Genomic DNA, 24,524 nt, shown 5'->3' with positions numbered 1-24,524 from the left:
GTCACTTGAACTTGAACAAACTAGTTTCTCAAACTGAATATTGATTTTTATCGCCTCGCTGAAAGAACACAACACATCTGTTCCTGTGTTTGTTTTTTTGTTGTGCGTGAAACCAAACAAAACCGGAAAGTGGTGTTTGTGATGCATAATAATCGTCTTACCAGCTTTTTTTCATGGCTTTGACTCTACTTCCAAATACTGCTGTCATTTTACAGACAATAATTGCAATTGGCTCTGTATGTTTTATTCAGAATGACGAGGTAAAGTATTACTTTTTATTTAGTGTGACTGAGAGAGAACGAGGAGAATGTTGGCTTTTAAATCAAAGTGGACCATTATTTCCAAAGACATGGTGCAGATTGTTTCTGTGCAGCAGAGATAGCAGAGTAGGTCAGTTTTGCTTTAACAGTCCTATGTAGTAAAAAGTGAAATTTTTGTGTCCTTCCTGTCGTGGGTTTACCGACACTCCATAACACTATAGCATCAATAGCACCCAGCCACTCTGGCTGCTGGGATTCCCTTTGTGTCTCGATTCTGCACCCCCATCCAACACACACACACAATAAATGCCCTTGGGACCCGGAAAGCAGATTTTGTAGTCGTCGTCTTTTTCAGACAGGCCGTCCGTCAAGCGTTATGGTGGGCAGTCAGTGGATGGGAGTGGGGAGTTTCCTCACATCTGTTTACTCACAGTTTAAGAGTTCAGGCGAATGAATCAATGTGCTGCGCATCTCATGACTACAGTTCTGTGGATGCAATGCCAAAGTGTTGCACTCCAGATGCATGTTGACTGTAAACAAGAGCACAGGGCTGTTTTTTTTTTTTTTGGAGTGGGGGGGGGGGGTCTTTCTTTTTTTGGCTTCACTAGCTGATTGTCTCCGCCCACCACAGAATTCAGCGAAATGTATTAGAGCATTTTTATTATGCTATACATAAGATCAATTTAATACGCTACCCCGCCCACCGTTTTGAGGAAAATGCAAGCTCAGTAGATTTCTGATTTCATGTATGGGCATGTTGTGTTTTTGGGGTTGACTGTGGATTTTGAAGAAGCTTAATTTGTCAAAGGGGAGGAGGCACTGTTGACAAGAATCACTTCAAGGATTTAACAAGGGAGTTAATGGGGTACATCTTCAGAAACATATCAATGATATCTTTTGTATCGCTTGCCAACATTAAAACAAGCCCAGTGCTCGCAAAGGCCTGCCATACTAAATTCAGTAATACAGTACAGTTCTTTTTAATCGTACAGTCTTGATGACCTCATGTATCGACAAGCTACTTGCTTGACATCCAAAAATGTGCACTCTTGCTAACAATGTTTTATGATGTTACGTTATGGCTACTGTTTATTGGATTAATGAAAAAGCAAAAAATATGTTCATATTTCTGTAAGTCAATATCCCCCTCAAAATGTTGCATGTTTCATGTAGCAAGTAAAGGCTTAGCATAGGATTCTGTATGTGAAATATCATTTTGGGCTAAATGAACATGTTTAATTGATATTGACCAATCAAATTGTTCACTTCAGTCTTTTGAGAAGCAGCAAAGCGGGAGCCACTTAAGAATCCAAATTTATGTTCTGCCAAAGGTTGCCGTTTGCTTCTGCAAGAAACACAAATTGTGTTTGAATGAGTCAACAAGGTCCCCCTGTGACAATAAATGGTCCTTGTAGCCGTTTTGTAATTGCTTGAATATGAATGCTGTATGTGCGGTGATTGACTAAAGATTGCATGCTGCTTCGCATCACGAAGATGTCTCCCTCTGGAGGAACACATTACTTTGACTGCAATCTATGATTGAAGAGCATTGTTTTACGGACAACCCATTGCAATTTTATTTTCATGGAAGTTATAGAAGGCTCAAACAGCACCCCCCATCCTCCTTTGACTCCAGTATGCCCACTATAGTACTCTTGTCTGCTGCCCGGACATTTCATGGTATCTTGTGACTGATGCCCTGGATTCCGGAATGAATGACCCTCATGTGGAGTTGTTTTGGCAAGGAAAAGAGAAGTACTTAAGATATCGCATTATGTCACTCAGTCACAGTTTTGTAATCTTTTGTGATGTCAGATGCACAAATTGTGGTATGAGGGCTCCAGCGCAAAGTAACATTGGTTTATGTGGAAAAACACCACCACAAAGTTACGGATTCCCACACTGCCCCGAAAAGGCCAAGCTGTGCACAGTAGGAATAGCCTGTATTTCTTGTTTTGCATTGATATTATTTGCATACGTTGCCGTAATTTATTTACTGGTTGTTCTTTTTAAGTTACTCTATATTTTAAAGTTAAGTTTTGGTAGTTGCTCTAATACTAGGCTCGAAAATTAATAGTCATGTTTATCGATCGGGATGTCTATATCGATCGGAAATAATAACGATGACAATATTTTTGATGGTCGCCCACCCTAATATAAAGTCTGCAACACACTCCTGCTTTTCCTCCTCCTCTTGGCAGTCGCCATCTGACCCTAATCAGGCACAGAACTGCTCTATTGTCTGGCTAGGGAAAGAGGAGCACTCACTTACACAACGACAAACCCACAGACAGACACTAACACACAAGCAGACGGAAAGGGGGGTTGGGGATAGAGGTTGTCTAGTCTGGCCCTGCCTCGACTCTCAACCCCCAACGCTGCTCCTCTCTTGCCTTACCTCTATGCACGCTGCAGAGAAAACATTTTATTCTGTGGTTACGTAGCCTACACACGTGCGCTCAGGTATAAAAACTAGCTCGTCAGGATTTTTGTGGCAGTGGAAGCCTTTTTGAGCGCGGTTGAGAGTTTGGCCCACCCGCGCCTCACCCCTTTGTTAAGTTACTTCAAATCGGATTTGTTATCTAATTGCAACTGCTAGTCGACTGACAATATAATTGTTTCTAGCAGCCCTAGGTGAGAGCTGTTATTGCATAGCATACAGGAATTGGATGCTCAAACATTAGGCTGTTACTCATGTGACATGCATAAAATGTGCCAGGGAATTCCCATAACCTCCGATCCCAACTTAACCTCGTGCCACCCTAGGTAAAACTGTCTAGCACCACCACATTAATTGAAAAAAAAGATAATATTTTGTTAGTTTTCTTTGCTACATAGTTATGTCTTATCAAAATACATTTATGCAAACATGTATGCAACACAAAATATGGATAGTTTTGGCTCATCATTTGTGCTGAACTATCAGTCCTTGGGCTAATGCAACTCACCCTCAAAAGGAAAAGTTTTTTGTCACCCTTTAACGGGCAATTCCCGCTTGGAATTCCCCTTGACGCGGATATGGCTGCTTGCTAGTGTTGCTAATTATGATTAGGGCTTCTGCTCTGAGCAGCATGATGATCCTGTGTGAATTATTAATATAGGTCATGGTCACAGCATCCGGCCTGGCCCAACCCTGTGCTGTCCCATTACTATCAGAGTACACTGTAGCCTCTGCTCCCTTCTGCTAACCCACAGCCCACCCCATCTGTCAGACAGATTAACCCAACAGATCACCTAAACCACGGCTGGATGGGGAGATGTCCTGTTGCAAAGTTTTCGGTCGTTGTAACTGCTTCTTTTTGTTTTCTTTTTCAACCTCAACCGCACTTTAACAAATGTTGCTGGTCCCGTCTTCCATTCATGACCTGTGCACCCTTCCGTCATTGTTCGTCTTTTTTCTTGATCTAAGCATCTGTCCATCCAACCCTGTCATTTTGAAAACACTTCCGTCATCACTTCCGCCTGCCCCGTCAGTAAACATTTGGGTCCCACCCAATTAAAAAAAAAAAAAAAAGGTCAGAGTCAATTTGTTTGTCTGGGAGACAATAGGGTTAGACATTTTACTACAATAAATTTCTTGTACCACTCCTTATTTTTTTTAACCTTTAGACAACTCTCTCTCCATCAAAACATTTTAAGACTCTCCCAATCTTGGTACACAACTGTGTGTTTCTTCATGTCTGTAGTGTTCTATTTTATAGTTTGCTTCGCCAGCCGCTGTTGCTCAGAACCACCCCGAGTTCAGCCTGTGGTCATGACCTAGTATTAAAGAGGGGACACGCATTTGTTTATCTCCAGCATGTCTTTCCCCATGATTACTTTCTTGTTTTGCCATTTTGAGGTTGCTGATGTTGCCTTCCTGTATCTCAGTCACGCTGTTTAACCTGTCTCGTTTCCCTTTATGTTTGTTTTTGAGCCCTTCCTCAAATTTCCAACTGAGTCTCTTGCTTTTGCTTAATCCTGCCCGCAAGGCTCCGCTTCATGCTTTTTACGCATCTCAACTTCATGGCTAGAATACAGAGCGGAAGAGGTGCTAGTCATCTGCTGAAGTTGGTTGAGCAACATATGCGTGATGGGTTCTCCTCTGCTAGCTCAGCACAATTAGACCGCATGTCACAAGGCGGTCATGCTCGCAGAGTTTAGAAACATTGTTACCGAAGATGTGTATGAGATGGATTTGTAGCACAAGGTAAACGTGTCAAACCATCAAATGTGTTTTTCACCTTTCATAAATCATCCGAGAGCTGTTTAAAGTAAAGTTTTAACTTTGGTTTTGTAAGCTTGTTTGGATTTTTGCCTCTTTTTTGCTGATGGCAGGATGAATATTGGTTTTCAGGACATTGTATAAACAGTGTGTGTCGTCTGTTACCGATGAGAATATATGTTGGTGCTTGGGTAACAGATGATGTTTGCAGTCAACAAATGAAGGGTAAAAAGAATCACGCAAAGTCCCCAAAGCCCTCCCAACATTCCGGTTATTTATGAACCAGTGGATAACCTTGTCTGCTAATGACATTTTGCCACCTGGCTTCCAAACATCCGCACAAATTTGTGAACAACAATTAAATCCTTTTGGCTTAGATGCTCAAGTGCTGCACTCTTCCAGTGCATGTTTTTAATGGAAAATGTTCAAAGTCCCATAATGGATGTATGTTACCTTGTAGATTTGTTTTTTCTTTTCATTCATTTCTCCCAAGCTCCTTATTGTTAGTTATATATTGTACGCATAAATGTAAATCTAAGATATCACCGTATCAGGTAACCAAATGTGTTACCTATTATGTGTGACCAAGTCAGCTGATGTTTCTTCATCAGCCTTCTGAGTGATCAAATGGGCTTGAGATCCTACATCAGGGGCTTTCATGAGGAACCGATTTCCTGGATGTTTTATATATCTACCTGCTGCAACGCACAAGGACCGGAATTGGAACCCCAGGTATGAAACATTCAGGAAACCAGCTCTCGAGTAACCGGACCTACATCAATCCGACAACCCTGTGTGGACACATTTCTATCAATCCTTTTGATGCTGATGTCTAATAATAGTTCAGTACAATGTGCAGTCAACCACATTTGCCCCTGCAATCATATCAGTAGTAGTCAAACAGGCATTTCTGCTTAATCCTGGTTGAATATAAGTTGCGAGTTGAAGCAACATGCCCGAGCAAGTTGGTCTTTGAACATACGAAATGTTTAAAAGACTACCTTGTTACACTCACTTACACACTAACCCAGGCTGACCCAGGTAGACTATTTCTAACCCTGACATTAGTCTGACCCTTGTAGTCTGGTTCAATCACCCAGTGAAGGTAGGGGGAGGGGGGTTGTCTAGACACTATCCTGTCTGTCTAGTTGCGATAAATGTAAACATGCATGCGCACAGGCACGCGCGTGCACACACACACACACACACACACACCTGGTAGACAGGCTTTGTGCTGTGCCTGAGTGTGCATATGTTGGCACATGTTGAGGCAGCAGAGCGTCGAGTCACCTCTGACTAAATGAATACATTCTGTTCTTTACACTAACAACGCAATCCTCTGTTTTACTGCAGTTCATGAATATTGCAACGGTGAATACTGATAATATTAGATAATATTGTAATATTCATGATGTTAGCTGGCGTTTTTTTTTTTTTTTTTTTTTTTTTTTTACATCTTTGCTCATGTTCTATTCATGCAAATGGAGATGGCGCAGATCTGTAAGTCATTTTCTGGAGCCAAGGTATTGCCAGCTCAGCATTGGGTCTCATCATATCAGCCTACTTCAGCAAAAAAAACAACGTAATCAGTACTCGGACAAAATATGGAAAATGCATTTAGTGGTGATTCAGATGTACTGTGACTAAAATTTAAAAAATGTTAGATACATTTCATACAACCTCTTTTTTTCTTTCTTCCCACTTAGGGACAAAAGAATGCAATGAAATAAACAGTTGTTGCGTGGACTCACATGCGGCGCGCGTAATGAGATGGCAGCCAATTGGATGACCCCAATTTAAACAAACATTGAGACCCAAACCAGAATTGTTCACACAATACTTAATAGATCAGGATTTAATAGAAAACCATAAAGGTGTATATGCATATAAATAAACATACATTAAATATTGCTCAGGAAACAGTAGATTTGTATTGTCGTCTAAAAGTGATGACGTCAACAATCCCAGCCGACCACCTCAATCTCCGCAAAAGTTCCTTGAAAACAGGAATGCTGTCCTCTCAAGCAAACCTAAAAAGAAAGAAGTAATTCCATAGCTCACATATTCTCTACTAATTTGTTCTCAGTCTTTGCACATTTTCAGCACTTAATGTAATTCCAAGCATATTTAATGCATTCAGAAACGAATCACTGACATTGGGGTCTTTTAGTATGCAAGTTAAATAGAGTTAGAGGTTATCATGCCACTTTTGGCCTGAGCTTAGCTACTACGTGCAAATGTGCAATAGGACTGTCCTGTATATTTTGTAGTCAGAGATACTTTGACCATTTTTGGAATTTGGCTACTGCAGTTGTAGAGGTGTGCCTGAAGGCAGCCAAGCATGAAAACAGCAAAATAAAGTACAGCCAGCACCAAACAAGGCTCAGTCCTATGGTGGCAGGATCTTCCTCTCATGGGCCAACCCTATTCTAATGAAGTGCAACATTAAAGGTGTGTCTGACTGTGTTTAACTGAGTCAGAAAGGAAAAAAAGTGGAAGCAGACTCGAGAGAAGAAAAGCTATGATTATTTGTTCTGATGCCCCGAGTCGCTTTTTCATGTCTAGCACCTTCTGTTTCACACAGTCTATTTCCGCTTTCGTGTTTCTTTCAACTCTTTAATGGTCTCTTTTTTTTTTCTCTTTTTTCTCATGTCCCCTTGTCTATCTTTTTGCATCAGTGATGCTTGTAGAGTGATTTTTCGGGGGGGAGGGTCAGCTCTCCCACACTGTGCACATAATCAAGCCCTTTCTCCTTTTGAGTTAAACTGGTTGGGGGGCTAAAGTGACTTCATGAGTGGATATCAGACGAGGCTGATTTCTCTCGTGTGCTGCGTCACCCCCTCATCCTCACACTGTTCCATCGAGACTTATGCCAGACGTCTAGACCTAGCACACAACACCCCCAAGGGAGTGTGTTGTGCCATTACTGGTTTGCCTTTCATCACTTTTCCACCATTCCCTTTTACTTGAACTTGTCTAATCCTTTTTCATTTGTCCTCTTCATTTCCGCTCTCTTCCCATCTTCTATCTGTCTGTGCAATTGCGTGAGCGTGCATGCCAGCTAGGTCGCTGCCATGGTGCCCCAGCAGCTCCGGGCCTTGTTGATCACAGCACCATGCTGACGTGTTACCATAGTAACAGCAGTGGCAGCAGACAGTGTGTGTGTGTGGTGGGCAGCAGGCTGTGAACTCAGCAGGCCTCTCTAGCTTAGCTGGATCTCTGAGGAGAACCAAGTTTAAGCAAAGAAAGCACCCTTTTATTCTTGGTGTCTGCCTCAGTTCACTTTTTGTATGTTTTATAGAGCAGGTTGGTCGAGAAGGAGTGAATTAGGTCACGCGACTGGAACTTGCGTACCAATGTTGGCTACATTCATTTCTCAACAAGTGTGTGGGGGGGGGGGGGCAATGCATTCTCCAGTGTGGGTTTGAAATAGAATGATAAACAAGAAACTATTAATGACTATCATTTTGCTGTTTTGCAAGAGACAATCACCAGTCAGTGCAACAAGGGTTTCCGTTTTGTATTCCAGACTGGTCAAGCTTTGTGGTTTACTGATATACCATGTGTTATAATGATTCCTTAAACTGCTGTATTAGCTTTAGGGGCTTCTGTGTACTCTTTGGATCTAATGGTGGGACTCTGCCTGTCTTATTATCTGAAATTAGCGGGTGGCTAATGGTCCATTGTCGAGCTCTACTCTCGGCATACATCCACTGATTCACAAACAAAACTGTTATGATTCAGGGGAAAACACTCAAACCAAACCAGCCAAACTGCTTTCGAAAGTAAACTAAGGTCAAATGCAAGGTGCAAGATCAGATGTGAAATTACGTGTTAAGAGGTCCCAACTGAATGCGCTTATTGTGTAAAGCTCTATAGACAGCTGTTATCCTAATTTCCTATTCAAGCCCAAACTGGTTGAGTTTGCCTTAATTAGTCAGTCAGTTAGAAACGAGTGAACACACAATATTTCATTTACATTCATTTCATTCTGAATCAATTTGCAGTCACAGTTGTTTTGTTACTGTAGTCTCCTACCTGCAGTAAGTATGCAATAAATTAAATAATAATCAATCATCACATAGGAGAATATCACAATATTACATCAGTAGTGTTGAATTTAATTAATTTTGACATTCTATGTGGATGTGACTGTGGTGTCGGAAAATAGGCAAAAATGTTGACCATTGTTTTCGAAACTAAAAGCAGATGTTTGCAAATGGTTTATTTTGATACAACACAAAGATAATCTGCTTTCACGGAGGATGACAAATGTGGATAGGTTTATTTCTAAGAGGCTAGAAATCCGATCATTTTAACAAAGCCAACATCTGTAATGAATTATCAAAATAATAGCTTCATTTGATGATCAATTTGTTCTTTTATGTTATATCAATTAATCCAGGGATCTTCAATCCTGGTCCTTGGTGGTTGATTTTCTGGATGTCTCCCTGCTGCAATGCACTCGATTCAAATAATCAGATCATCAGCAAGATTTGTAGAAGCTGCATAATGATCGTGATTATTTGAATGGGGTGTGTTGCAGTAGGGTGACATAAAAAAAAAAAAGCATCCAGGGAACTGCAACAAAAGACATCTGAATAAATCATTGACCTGCATTCAGAACATTCCATCCCTCGATCGCAACTTTTGACACTGTTCACCCTCTTTAGCCAAGTTAGCATGCAGGTTTGTGTCAATATCGCTGCATTACTCCTGTGTTTACCTTTGCGGATCGACGGCGCGTTCGTGTTGACTCATGTTTCTCAACAAGAGCCATTAAGTTGTAACTTCTTTAGTTTGTCATGGCTTGTATTTTAATTGTAGTAATGTTCACATTTCTGTATTGCTGTTGCATTTTAACCAATTAATTGAACATTGGCGGATGTTCGTTAACTTTCTCTAAAAGGTTACTCTCACATTTTTTCATTTGACTGTAGCCTTTTGTGTCAGAGCAGGAGAAAAAATATTTAAGAAGGCAGCCTTGCAATGCAAAATGTTCAGACTGCTAGAAGAATACGGGTATTTCAGACGCCAGACTGATATTGTTTTGACAAGTGGATTGCTGTTGTAATAACAACTGACTGCTGCTGGTAACGCAGACTGCCAGCAGAACACAATGTTCGCTTGGCCACTGTCGGAATAAGTGCTGTACACTGTGTTCTGGAGCTTCTGAACTCAGTGTATGCCTTGGTTTTAGACTTGATAGCTTTTCCCCTTTATTGCCTCTCTTTATTCTTATTCTCTCATCTTCCTTCCTCTTCTTGACTCCTCCTCTAGCTTCCTTCCTTGTAAATGCTTTGAGATGAGACTTCCAACTGCTGTCGCAACTGTTTTGTTTTTCTCGGGGATTTTTTTTCTGTTTCATTTGACTTTTCGAGTTTTGATACGTTTTCAAAATCAGTAGAAGGCATGAGGCTTACAGACAGAAGGCCTCGCAAGACACACCCTCATACTGGTAGCACCTCGCCTCATAAGTCTATGATGTCACGTCACGGAGCGTGCACACATGTATGTAGATATTGATGTGTTTGAAAACACAATTGAATACACAATTTCTTCTTTGTGCATTTATGAATCAAATTCAAATCATGTATGCGTACTCCAAAACATTCAGTATGTATTTTTTTTATTTTTATTAATTGCTCACATTGGTCTCCTACGAGGGAAATAGTTTGGGCATATTCACTGTCATAAGTTGGAAAGGATTCTTCTGATTGCCTCTCAAAGTTGCCCAACACGTTCAAGGATGGAGCTTTGGCCTTTTGCTTCCCCCTGCTGGTACGCGGCCGTTAAAACAGGCAGCCAGAATTGTAGTAATCCTCAATTTTGCCCTCACTGAAGAAAAATTGATGAATTGATTCCCTGACATTCACATATAGCTAAGTAAGCATTCCTTTTACTCTTCTGTTTACAAGCTATAACAACATCCTACATAAATTACCCCCAAAACCGGTCCTAAATTCGATCAAGTCAATGTTTTTGCAAAATAACAGTAAAGTCTAAAAAGATAATAATCATAAAATATAGCTGAGAGACGGGAGAATTGTTTTGTCTGTTTGTCTGTTGGACTGTAAAATCTAATGGAAATTGCACCCCAGATGGCTTTTTGCAAAAATATTATACTAAAACATAACTTAATGATATTTTACTAAAACTTAACTTCATTACCTTTATTGTCTTGATGTACTTTTCACAATTGTTTTTGGATCCACGGGACACAGTTTGTAATGCTGCTTTCTCCCCCCCCCCCCCCTTCTTCTTCCTTGTTTGTGTGTGCAGCTGAACTGGAGTTTGTTCAGATCATCATCATCATCGTGGTGATGACCGTCATGGTGGTGGTGATCATCTGCCTGCTCAACCATTACAAGCTCTCCACCTTCATAACAAGGCAGAGCCAGGCCCGTCGGCATGACCATTCCCTGCAGCAGGTCAGTATCACAGCAGCCATAATCTGCTAAAGCAAACACAAAGGTTGATTGCTGGGTTGTTGTGACTCTTTTATTCTTCCGTGTTCCCGGCCTGCTCGACATGCTTGTCAGTGAGAGTGAGCACTTCCTTGGCCTCTTCCATCATTATTGTAACACGTTTTCTTAAAATCGGTTGCGAGTCAAACAAAGCTTGTCAGTTTATCTGTAATATGGTCTTGAGTCAAATGAATCTTTTGTGACAGAAACAGCTTTGCTGCGATTAAGTGTGAGGTAAAACTGCTGAATTGGTTCCCTTGGAGCCTTGATGTTTAATTTACCACATCACCGTCTAGACTGTGGCGCCACCAACGCCTTTCTGAAATGTCAACACAGTGGGACAGACTTACATAAATAACATACAAAACTGACAAGACGATTAAAAAAAAGCCTATTTTGGACAAATATTTGCCATTTTGTATGGTTTTATATTTTGAAATAGTAATTCAATGAATTGGATCACTGGTAAGAAAATGGTGAAACTACAAAATTATGAACCATTTGAAAGGCTCCAGGTACCTTCGAAAATAGAAAAATGTTGAGCATTTCAGATGACTGAATGATTTGTGGCTTAACTGTTGTACGAGTTATAATGGGTGAATTGGCGTCATGGCCATGAGGAGTCATACTTAAATGACTGACCTGTTGGCCTGCCGCTTTTATCATTGCCAAACACCATAACAGAGCTCTGCTAGAAGATTTTTTTTTTCTTTTCAACTCTCCTGCCCTGCTTCTGTTCTTATCAAAACAGAAATTGTTTAAAAAAGAAGAAATTCTAAATGTTCAAGATCAGAAACCTACGCCATGGAAGCTCATAGCATAGAATTGAGCAGCACCGAGCCTTTTTGTTTCCTTACAGACAAAAACGACCATGCAGTCTTTCCCTGCTGGTTTACTTATTGATATCCTGAGTCTGCGGAAATAATAATACTCTGTTTTTCTGAACACCGTCATTACAATAGGTGCTTTTTCTCTGGTTGTTTTTCCATAGGATGGTTGCCTGTGGCCTTCAGACAGCAACTCGCGACAAGGAGCCTCCGAGGTAACACATTGCGACACTGCACTTTCCTTGCACCTAGACTACCAGGCTGTGTGTGGAGGCACACAAAGCCTTGAACTTGAACAACCGAACACAAAACAAATTGACTGAACTGGTATTTTTCCCAGCAAGCGCAAACAACAACATACCAAGATATAAATATACTCGTTGCCATTGTCAACAGTGGCGATGCTTCAATGAACGGAACCACAGTGATACCCGATACGTGTTATAAAAAGTCAACATAAATACAGTAACCAAAACCAAGTAGCTTGCTGATTTTGCTGTCCTTAAATAGGGTTCTTGTTCCATTAATAAAATTGAGACTAGCTTGAAGGATTTCATCATAGGAAAACATCTTCAATTAGTCATTTCTGCGATGAGTAGTTTGAGAAACTTTGATTTTAATCCAAGACTGTTGTATTGAATGGCGCCACCCCGTTGTTGCCATGATAGATTACGCAAATGTATCGGCATCCCCAACGTGGTTGCTTGTCAATGTTTACTCACCAAGGAATACTTTATAAGCAGCGCCAGATACAACCGTGGCACTGCTTTCCAAATCACATCAAGTCTGGCATGTCCTCAATGGCAAACAAATGCCAATATAGTGAGTGTGACCGTTGATCTGTTTGCTTCATGTTGTCCCTGCCAGATGGAGCCGCTTCCAAACGGCATTTGGGAGGAGACATACTGGAAATATCACAAACAGCCCCAGAGGTGTTCAAACACATGATTATGACACCCTTTATTGACTCGTTGCAAAGGGAAGCCACGCTGCGGCGAACTTCCACCAACTTTGCCTCGCTTTTGCCGACGCCAATGCATTTGGGTCGGTTGCCGTTACTGGCACGAGAAAGACATTTGTGTCAACAAATATTCAACAAGGGGAGAATCTTAATGGTTTTGGTGTTGAGCGCCAAAGGCCATAGAGTGGCGCGTGTGTGTTTGGTGCGTCATTAATCAGCAGCACCTCCCCTGACACTGTCTAGACAGCCGTCTGAGAGCTGCCCCGCTCCGCTGCGCTCTGCTCCCTCTATCAGCTCCCCCCCACCCCCACCCCACCCCGTCTATCAATCTGTCTAGTCTGCTTCTATACCATTTGCTATTTTTTTGCTCTATATTCCATGTCTTATTTCCCTTCTTTGTCTCGCACCTTTGTTTCTGCTTGCTTTCCTTTTGCGGCTTCCATGTCTCAATGTCTTTTTTTTTTTCTTTTTTTTAATTATTATTATTGTACTTCCATTGTGAGTCTTTCTCATATTGCGTATAATTTCATCCTTTGCTATGTTCCTCATCCCCCTCCTTCCCCGCCTTATTATTTTCCAGTCAGCCATCTAGACTACCTGTCTGTGGGGGTGTATGAGACAAATTGCTTAATTGAAATGGTTTCCATTTGAACGCAGCTCAAACAAAGTCGATGTTTTAAATGGGTGAGAAATGATAAGGGAGGCTAAATGAGGTGGAATTATTGCTTTTGTATTTGTTCAGGGGTATAATTGTGCCTTTTGCAAGTGATACTTGCTCTACTTGCAACTCGATCAGTTAATTCAATGAAATGTTTCATGCTGTTCATTTTTGGTAAAAGGGGCCGCAAATATTGTTAGCATCACCCAGGGTAGTTAGTAGTAAGGTGAGGCAAATATTCCATTTTATTGATGAATTTGTTTGGAAGTTATTTTTTTAGGGGCTATTATAGCATATTATTATGCCTCCAATGTGCATTAGTTACATTAACAGTCCGAGTATTGGTCCTTTGTATTGTCGGCAAGTATTGCCTTAAGTATTGCTCTCCAATGAACTCCAATGCAGTTTGCAGCTTTCATTTTTGTTGAAAAAGTACAAATGCAGTCTTCTTCTCCCTTCCATTTGAATTTCTTGTAAATTCACTCTTCCCAGCAGGACCATTTTGCGCTAAGCTTTTGTGTTGCCTCCGATTTCCTCTGACAAGATTTGAACGCTTGTTTGCCATTTAGCAGAATTGCTTAAACTACACAACCGAGTTCCATAAAATTCCGGCGCATGATGTGCCCATGAAATCCTTGCGCAGATTGACACGCAAATGCTGATTGAGAATGGCTGAAATCCTTTTCTAAGAACGTGCTGGTCTCTAATCGTCTGCAGTCTGCAGAGTGCTATTGCGGTTTAATTTCAGGATGTTTTCCTCAGGAAGAAAATTGGTATTTGTTTTTACACCTCTTTTATTTGAGTTCGAGGCCTTTCTCGAGATAGCAGACAAGCTGAAAATGTTTCTTTTAAGTCATTATTAAACCATTTGTTTTATTAGACTTGCCGTTTGAATTCTTAGACAAACCGAAATGTTTCCACACACGTCGTAATTGCGCTGAGGCCTTCCACACACACACGCACACACACACATCATTCTACACTTTTGTTATTATTATTCTATTTTATTCCTCTCGCTTTTTGGCCGTGTTACTGCCACGTTTTCGACATCATTCCGCCTCTCAGCCTTCACACGCAATTTCTTCAAGAATTGCATTCTCTAGTTAGCCAATGCGCAGCAAATTGGTTAGAGCAAGGAATCTTTCACTTGAAAGCTGTACTTGATGAAAGGAGTCTTTTCAACACAAATGCCTCTGACTGACCCTTTCAACTGTTGCATATTTTAGATTTGTCTAAAGCAGCCGTTTGTGTCTGCTAGGTGTTATATGCCCCCCAGGCCAGGGATCGCTTCACCGCTCCCGCCTTCATGCACAGAGACCGCTTTAGCCGCTTTCAGCCCACCTATCCGTACCTGCAACACCAGATTGACCTGCCGCCCACCATCTCGCTGTCAGACGGCGAGGAGCCGCCCCCGTACCAGGGACCCTGCACCCTGCAACTCCGCGACCCCGAGCAGCAGATGGAGCTCAATCGGGAATCGGTGAGGGCGCCGCCTAACAGGACCATCTACGACAGCGACTTGATCGACGTTGGAGGCGGCGGAGGGCCCAGCGGCCCCAGGCCACCGAGCAGTAACTCGGGCATCAGCGTGGCCAACTCCAGTCTCCACGGGCGCATGGAAGCCCCCCCGCCCGCGTACAGCGAAGTGATCAGCTCCACATTCTTTCTTCACCAGCTAAGCAATAACCAAAGGGTGGGGGAATGCGGGGAGCCAGGAAGCAGGATGATCCGGCCGCAGGGCCAATCAGAAAGCACAATAGAACCTTCCAAGACGAAGGACGGCCAACCGGAGGACCTGGTGTGAGCGGGACCACCCAAAGACCTTGGTCTCTCACTCTCGCGCCTTTGTCCAGGCTCCTGTGCACAACAAACAGCAATTATAGCTTCTACAAATCAAGGAAAGAGAGAAAGTCCTTTTTTTTCCGCCCGCTCTTTCTGCTCTTACCAACCAGTCGGCAATCACTGCTGGGGCAGAATTCTGCTGTGCATGGAGTCTTGTCTTCAACAAGAAAGGTTGGAGGACACAAATGGAAACCTTATCTGGAGGAATGGAGGAGGATAGCTTCTTTTCTTTTTGTTTTTTATTGTTGTTATTATTTTTTTGTACACTTTTTTGGACCGGGATCTGTGCACAAAGCCAGGACGGAGAATCAAAGGACCTAAATAAAACAAGTGACTCACACACACACACACACACACACACACACACAAATATCTTAGTGCCAAGGTTCACGAGGAAACAAACTACGGGGAGAGGAAAGAGACAGACTTTGAGAAAAAAAAAATCGAAGTTATCTAAAAGTTGCACTATCTTTTTGTTGTTAAAGAGGGAAAGTATATGTTTAATTTCGTTTTCTGTCTTACAAATGGACCGAGTGACTGAACTTTAGCTCCAAAGGTGTTTGGCGAGCAAAAACCAAGTATTATAAGCTTATATCCTATTTTATTATTATTATTATTTTAAAAAGCCTATTACATCTGGGCCTGCTTTCACCACAGGCACATTGAGACTCCTGCCATGCTTCATTCAGCTAGTGAGGGCAGAACACGCGAATGTTCCTGGGCAGCTGGGTGGACAAACTCTCCAAGACCTCACAACATGCTGTGCGACATTTTCAGTTAAGATTCAAACCATCCAATTGTACACCCAACTCCTCAAAAACTTCAATTTCTATAATGATGACATCAGTCACTGAAAAACGACCTATATTGATGTTTGCTATAGTGACCTGTACCTGCACCAAAATGACAGAATCTTTATTTTCTCCATCAAACAAAATACAAAAAGTCTGTCCACCCAGCTGTCTGCTCATAGCATTGTGTCGTTTCCTGTATCGTCCCCCCCCCCCCCCCCCCCCGTTCCCCCCTAACAGTGCATTTTGAGTGAAGTCTGCCATGGTGGTAAAGAAAAATCGTCATTATCATATCGCTACAATCAAAGCAAGACGACACACGTAGCGAGGATTGCTGTGGACGGCAAGATTTTGTGCAAACAGTCCAAGGGCTACAGGAGGCCTCCTTTTCTGAAAGGGAGACCAAACAATTTGAAAAGCTAGCCTTTCTCTCTGTTCATTGTTGCCTTCTCTACTCTTGTGCTTTCTCTTTTCTTGAGCTTGTTTTCATTGGGAACATTCAGTGTGCCCTCCCTACTCCTTCCTCTCCACCGCATTTTTTTTGAGGTCATCTTTTTCTTCGATCCATGTGGAGAAAATAACGCTGAGTCCGCCAATCCCCTTTAAAGTGGAGACTGGATTTTGCTTGAGCACCGGGCTCGTCCTGCTTCCTGCTGGCTGCATTTTGTGTGCGAGCGTGCGAGAGACCTTTTAACAACACACAAAAAAAGCACAGCACTTAATGTGACTGTTGAAGCAAAATGTGTATGTGCCTGTGTGTTTTGGCTGCTTTACTTTAAGTTTTGACATTCAAGGACATTTGGCACTCGTCTACATTGGCGCAGAATTAATGAAGCCTTCATTAGAATTCAAAGTCTCACTTTGCCAGAGGTGAATGATGGGAGAGAATAGAGTAAAATTACAACAACAACAAAAAACATGCCGCAGTCCAATCCAGGCTGTAATGTTCCACTTGTCATCACTGGGGATCCTGAGATTTTTCTAAAAATGAGCCTCCCATCAGAAAACAGAAAACATCGGGAGGCTTCTCTGACTCCTGTGTTGACCCATTTTTTTCTTCTTTTTTTTTTTTTAACATAGCCTAATCTAATTTGAAAACATTTGTTTTTTGTTGGTCAAATAATATAATTGCAATATCCAGATCGAAAGAACTACACGTGGTTCCCCATTTTGCATGAAGTAATCTTATGCCACTGTGCAATCAGGTTTCTTGTACACTATTCGTCCCATTTGGACCGTCATAAAGTGAGGAGCCCATGCAGAAGATTTTCTTTTTCTTCCCTTTGATATCGCCTCATTCAACACATATTCAAAGTTATCGGCATGGCGGCCTTAATGAACTGAAAGTTAAGTTATGCTCGTCAGTTTGAATGAAGAAGGCCTTCTCGTTCTGTGTGCGTGTTACATTGCTGCTGCTATTGCTGCTACTGCTTTTTTTTTTTTTTTTTGCTACTGCTGCTTGTCGAGCCCCTCCCATGCCCATCTTTTCCCTCAAACTAAGTCAAGTCAAGTTTATTTGTATAGCCCTAAATCACAAGCAGTCTCAAAGAGCTTCACATAGACAAAAATGGACAATTATTCTCAAAGCATCCCCTGATCTTAAGCTCCCAAAGATCAAAACATAAGAGGTCTGAAACTCCGCAGTCAAACGTTTCCACATTGGGACCAAATTGGCTTCATGCGAGAGGAAAGAAATAGCATCCATCGTTTTCTTCATTCTTCACATGATTGTCCCAAAATGTATGGGCCTTTGATTGGGGGGGGGGGGGGGGGCTGCTTCAAACTCATTTTACTTTGTTTTCTTAAGCTTTTTTTTTTCTTTTCTTTCTTCCTTGCTTCTTCTGTCTACTCGGTCGTGGCTTGTAAATGGGGGATACAAAGATTAACTATGTTTTCTACAAGGACGTTTGCATGTTACAATTATTTGAGTTTTTTGGATTTTATTTTTAAAAAAAAGGTGCCTAATGTTCATGTTTGAGCAGACCACATCAGTCCAACTGCTGCTTTGGAGTCTTTACAGCTGCTTTATTGAGGGTGCTCCAGCTGTCTTGAGTGCAAGCAGAAAAAAAATGCTAACGTTAGCCAATTAAGCAGTACACGTGTTGATTCCCATCCAAACGTGGCCTCCATGTACATTTATGTTTTCTTGGAATTTCAACCTGAGCGCGCATACGTGGATCGCCACCTTTCACCTCTGCACTGCATGTTGAGCTCCCAAGTTCAGAATAGTAGTACACTGACGCAGCAGCCCCTCCACAGTAAAGCAGCTGGACCCATTTCAACCAGTAAGTTGATGTGTGTGCGTATGTGTGCGGAGCAGACATAGGAACCCACTTGCACTCAAAAAAAGCTCCCACCTTTGTTGTGCCTCACTTCCAACGGTGCTTTTTCAGTAGTCTGTCTTTTGTTTGTAAGGTGCTGTATATAACTTGAATATATATTATGCACATATCCTACCCAATGGGTAGACACCACAAAAATGTTGTGAATAATGTAACATAATGTATAGAAAATATAAAACTTAAGAAGGCAGCATCAAATTTGTAAAGGCCTCCAAGTTAAAAAATTTGCTTCGTCTTTTTTGGAAATATGAAAGTATGCTTCGAATACGGTTATATCACAAAATGTGCTCCCTCATACAGTTGATTGAAGGAGACGACGAATGAGATAGATGAAGACGTTGACACTTGTCGCCATTCTTTGGTTACTGGCCGGCAGATTTCCTAAAGCAACGAACGACTACTAAATGTGTAGTCGACACCTTTCGCTCTCTCTCGAGAAAAAACAAAACAAAAAACATTTATGACGTACACACAGTGTGTTGCGTGTGCTGCAACCTCAGCCAAGTCACGTGAAGGTCAACTTGCATTGTTCAATGTCCATTTATATGGGACATGTCTACAAGTCTGATGTCCACTGAAGTTGGAAAAATAAGGTTTATGTTTGTACCCACCTATTCTTTTTAATATGTTGTAGTCAACATGGATGGGCATAATAATCGATTACAGTAATTTTGAGGCAAAATGGAGCACGCCACTCATAACTGCTGTCAAAAGAACTACGTGACATTAAATAGGGAAAAGTCACCGCAGCAGGAGTTAAGAACATTCACAGAACTTTCCACAATTGATTGAGGAATATGAATCAAATCCCATTCCTTAGTTTACTTGAAGGTTTGTTAATCTGCCAAAGTATAGAATCTTTGTCCATGACCCGATTGTCAAATAAGAACATCATCAAAGTATGCGTGTGCGTCTGTGCGTACGTACTCAGCAGTGTGAGAGCAAACAGGAAAATTGCAGATAAATCAATTAATTGTACTTTGTGTTTTTTTGTTGTTCATGATGTTAAAATGCCACAGTATATTTGAGCAAGATCTTGTGTTTAATCCGCAGTCATTTATTTACAGACGTACTGAAAAATACTCCACTGTACTTAACGGCAGAGCATGTTCGTTCTTTCTAGACAATGTACATAGCAATGCGCCATTTTCTCTTCAAAGCACCAAATAAGTGGCAGTTGTCTCTCTGGATGAATTCCTGTTAGCTCCTCTATTTTCCTTTTCTTTTTCCTCCTTTGTTGGTTTCCTGCACTAGCTTGAAGGACTAACTTCAATTCAGACTGATTTTTTCTTTCTGAATTGTCTATGCGGCACGCTCTGTATGACCTTTTTTTGATGAGAAGTCCAGTGTCCAGTGTCAAGTGCTTGCTAACAAAGTGTTTCATCAAGAATTATATCAGAAATTTTCTCATTTTCATAATTCTCTGTCACAGCGGTTACTATAGGACTGCTTCCGTCATTAGTTTGCTTTATTTACAAATATACTTTTGTTTTCCCACATCTTGCCCCCCCCCCTCCTCTGTATGTATGAAAGTATGTGCACACACACAGAGGGGTAAAATTGTTGTGTACCTTCTTTTTTTATTTAAGAAATTGTGATGTATACTAGGTTTTAGGCCTAAGGTCTGTTATTGCAATACTTTTACAAAAAATACAAAAAAAAAATGTTGCTCCAAGTGCTGTTGTAGTCAAAACCTTTCTGTTTGTAATCATGCTGTAGTTAAACTACAGTCTAAAATGAATAAAACTTTAAAAGTGGTTCATTTGTGTGTATGTGTGTGTTTTTATTAGGGGGGTGTTAGTGTTATGAGTGTTGCAGACTTGCTAGTCTGCTGATTTAATTATTTTTATGCTTAGGCCAACATAACCCAAGAGCTAATTGAGGTTACAATTTAGGGCGCTGCCCTTTCCATTAAAACTTATCAGCGTGATTGAAGTAACCTTTTCATTGAATGCGCCAATGTTAAAACACACAATACATTTGTCTGGTAGGTGCAATAAATGTGATGCTTTAGTGTGAATTTCATTGTGCTCAGCAATTTATTTTAAATCTTAGATAAATTAACATCCATCTATTTAGCTATTTTGGTGCATTGCGGGTGAGCTGCAACCTATCTCAGCTGAAGTGAAAAATTCTCACTTGAAAGTCAGAATTCCCACTTTGTGGCTTTAAAGTGAGAATTCTGACTTCATTCTCAGAATTCTGACTTTAAAGTGGGAATTCTGACTTTATTCTCAGAATTCTCACTTTAAAGTCAGAGTTCTGACTTTCAGTCATTTCGTTATAGGTAAAAGACTTTTAAAAAAAATACATAAATCGTGTCTGAAATATTATATGAAATATTAAATGCATTGAAAATATTCTTTGATGTTATTGATTTCAGGACATAATAAAAAGGTCAAAATGTGTTGTGATGAACCAAAACTAACAACAGCCCTGGTTTATGAACTGAAGTACCTGTATAAAAACATTCCACCTAAATTGTTCCATATGCAATAAATGTTTTGCTTCCATCAAAATTGGTTGTCAAGATGGTAATGGGAGCCATATTACATTTGCAAATGCAAGTGTGATCTTTGATTGTTTATAGCCTGTAGACGCTCCGTGACAAATGTCTGTATCTTGAGTTAGTTTATTAAATAAAATATGAAATTGGTTGTTTCTACATTTTGAAGGTTAGTGAAGAAATGAGAATGATTTCTTAATTAGAAAACTTTCCCAACCTCACTTTTCTATCAAAACCTTTTAGCGCTGGTGTATTTTCAATTTCAGTGTTGCTGGGTTAGGTTTGGGGGAGGGGGTTCTTGCAAAATGCACCGAATAAGCGGAGTTCTTTCTGATATGCAGACTACTTGTGAAGGTCAAATTCGGGCTTCATCAAAAATCAAATTCTCTCTCATATCAGTCGTGTTTTTGTTAAAAACATGGGCATAGATCCTTGTGCTAGAAGCAAATGACTCACTCTACCCTGCAAAGTAATGAAATGCATGAAGCATACGTCTTGGTATATTATTCAACAGCAACACAAATTTATTTACAGACAGACCCCATCTGGCAACTTGTCATAACAGTCAGAGGAATGAAAGTACTTTGACTCACTTGTCTGCAGAAGGAAGGTGGCTAGGCCCCGCCTCCTGCCCTTTTTGTAACTTTAAATCAAATAAAAATAAAAAAACATGAGGGGCACAACAACCCTGATGCTGTTCACATCCCTTTTTAGTTTGCCCTTTACCAAATACGGCACAATCAAATCCTTTCAACTACATCTTGGCAGCAGTACCTGATGTTGAGAGAAGTTCATGCATTATTGGTCACGCAAAAAAAGAAATAACGCATTGTTCAAATATTCCCCAAGGAAATGAAAATAAATAAAAATATCCAGTTTCATAATCGAACCCTGGAAAAATCTAACATTCTCAAATTGTACACTTATACAAGTAAATGATGAGTACTTAAACTATGGAGTCTTAAGTATTCTTCCAAACTTGCAGTGTGGAGGCGTCATGTCAGTTTGCATGTTCCCCCCCGTACATGCGTGGGTTTTCTCCTGGTGCTCATGTTTCCTCCCACAAAACATACATGGTCGATCAACTAACTTGTCATAGGTGTAAATAGGATAATGAATGGTTATTTGTGCCCTGCCATTGGTGTACTGCGCTTCTTTGCCAATCACAGTTTAGGTGGGCTCCGGCGAGTCCACAATTTTTATTCAATTTTTATATTCCACACATCCATTTTTTTTTTTTTTAAAGTACATATCAAATGCCTGTTCATACTGCAAAATATTGGCTTATAATAATGACTACTTGAATGAATAGTACTCGGAATAAAATTATTTTTGATGAAAGCTTAAGCCTACTACACTTTTGTATGTTAATTTTGGTCATGTTAATTGTTAACTTATAGAGTTACTTATTTTCGGTGGTACTTGATGTAAAAAAAACTCAGTAGTACTCAAGGTTGAGAAGGTATAGCTGCAGGAACACTGCATTCTAGTGGCGACTGAACGAAAAGTTGAAATGTTTTGATGGATGGATGATAGGTTTATTTATTTATTATTATTCATTTGTGAGATAAATGAACGAAGTTCTGGCTTAGCCTATTGTTAGTAAAATCGTCTTTGTAGATTAATGTATGAATAAATAAATAGATCAAGTCAAGTCAAGTCAAGTTTATTTGTATAGCCCTAAATCACAAGCAGTCTCAAAGGGCTTCACATAGACAGAAATTGACAATTATTCTCAAAGCATCCCCTGATCTTAAGCTCCCAAAAGGGCAAGGAAAAACTTAAAAACCCCTAGCAGGGGGAAAATGAGAAACCTTGAGAAGGGACCACAGATGGAAGGATCCCCCTTTCAGGATCACCAGGTTGAAATGGATGCAGAGAGGGCACAAATGATACAACATGAAAATCAATTAAATAAAAAGTGGATGTCCATGTCACAGCAGAGGGCTGCCGAAAGGAGCCCTCAATTGTCCTGGCAGTGCTCTTCGAGGAGGTTGAGCTGCAGTTCCCCTATCCTGAATTGGCCACGAGAATCCAGATAGCCGCTGTCAGCATGGGTACCACCTAACCACCTCCCCGGCCGGGGAGGGGGGAGGGAGGGGGTGGAGAGGGAGAGAAAACAAACTCCAGCCGTATAGATATATAAATAAATACGTAAATCCTGGCCTGTGTTTGACCCGGTCATCAGAGAGGTATCCCGTCACTTGGGTCATGTTTGGACACTGACTCCCACCCGAGGGACACAGATTGTCCTTCCTTCATGGCATCGCAGCCAGGCTGCCTCTGTCCTTTCTGTCATTCCTCCAGTATGGGGGGCCGACAGGTGCTTGTGCTGGGAGTGGGGGGCACGGGACTGTATAAACAGATTAACATTGGTTTAGACAGTGGAGGTCATTGTAACTGTTCTCCACTCACACACTAATGTGCATACACATACGCACATTCAACATCTACACTATGTGGATGCAGTGAAGGTTACCAAAAATGTGACCCTGGAAAAATACCATTCATGTTGAAAGATAAATTCAGAGTTAAACAGAAGAGAAATTCTGAGTGAAAAACTAAATCGATGAACCCACACCAAAGAGTCAGCTGTGGTTGCCATGGAGAAGCCCAAAAGAAAACCAAGAACCCCTTAGAGCAGGGGTCACCAAACTACGGCCCGCGGGCCGGATACGGCCCACGGGACCGTTTAATCCGGCCCGCCAACCCTGAACAAATTGTATTATTAAACTTTTTTTTTTGGTCATTTTGCCTGCAATGACTGCGTTTCCCCAGTAGATGGGGAAGCGCTCGCCTGCGCATTTACTACCGGAAGCCGTGTCAGAAAGCTCGGTGCACGCTCACAAGTGCGTGTACGGACATGGCGCACTCGCGCTCTATTTGTATCAGTCCCGAATTTAGAGCATGGGCTGTGACGACAGCATTCTTGTAATTCGCGCGCTGAGCTTTCAGATGCAGTTTCAGCCACATGAACGTCAAAATCTACCAGTCACATATCGAGGTAAACGGACCAACACCTCGGATCTCGCCTAAGAATTACCACAACAAATTTTACTCCAGACTATGACGCACTATCAAACTTTAACAAAAAAGACAGCGGTGTCTACAAGCCTACTGGAACCTACAAAAGGATTATAAGGAAGGAACACAAGAACTTTAAGAGACTGCTCATATGTGTCAGAGAGGTTCTGCTCTGACAACTGAGCTGAACTTTTATCTGTTAAGATTGTGCATGGCACAACAGAAAGTTAATGTTCCATGGTTTTTTTTCTATGAAGAACCCAGAGAGAGTTATTTAGTTATTATTTATTTCCTGATTTTTCTGTGAAGAACTCGGAGAGGGTTATTTAGTTATTATTTATTTCATTAATAGTGTTATTAGTTTCCTGACTTTTTTTGTGTAAAGAACCTGGAAAGGGTTATTAAATAACCGTTATTTGGTTATGTGTGGCTTTCTGGAAAAAAACTTTTTTTAAGCTCGCCTACGATCGTCACACTTTTTCTGTTACAAACTGACACCGGCCCCCCATCAGAGAAGGGAAAGGTTATGTGGCCCTCACAGGAAAAAGTTTGGGGACCCCTGCCTTAGAGGAAACAAAAAAGGTGTAAAAGTATAATAGACTATATATAGAGTATATATAAAAAAATCCTCTTTTTTTTGCT

General features: G+C 41.1%; 1 protein-coding gene across 3 annotated transcripts in view; it reads left to right on the top strand.

Moving 5' to 3' along the window:
- The window catches only part of LOC133161371 (low-density lipoprotein receptor class A domain-containing protein 4-like), a 95,804-nt gene extending 75,695 nt beyond the window's left edge, over positions 1–20,109 (top strand). For all 3 annotated transcript variants that reach the window (XM_061289816.1, XM_061289817.1, XM_061289818.1), the window contains 3 exons: positions 10,747–10,895; positions 11,923–11,973; positions 14,636–20,109. In XM_061289816.1, coding sequence (XP_061145800.1) covers positions 10,747–10,895; positions 11,923–11,973; positions 14,636–15,181 — 746 coding nt within the window. In that variant the 3' untranslated portion in view covers positions 15,182–20,109. The remainder of the gene's footprint in view (positions 1–10,746; positions 10,896–11,922; positions 11,974–14,635) is intronic.
- The last annotated feature ends 4,415 nt before the right edge of the window (positions 20,110–24,524 follow it).

This window comes from Syngnathus typhle, linkage group LG10, assembly GCF_033458585.1.
Source record: "Syngnathus typhle isolate RoL2023-S1 ecotype Sweden linkage group LG10, RoL_Styp_1.0, whole genome shotgun sequence".
NCBI classification, from domain to species: domain Eukaryota; kingdom Metazoa; phylum Chordata; class Actinopteri; order Syngnathiformes; family Syngnathidae; genus Syngnathus; species Syngnathus typhle.
Note: the sequence above shows the minus strand (reverse complement) of the source record. Positions and strands in the feature narration are given on the sequence as shown.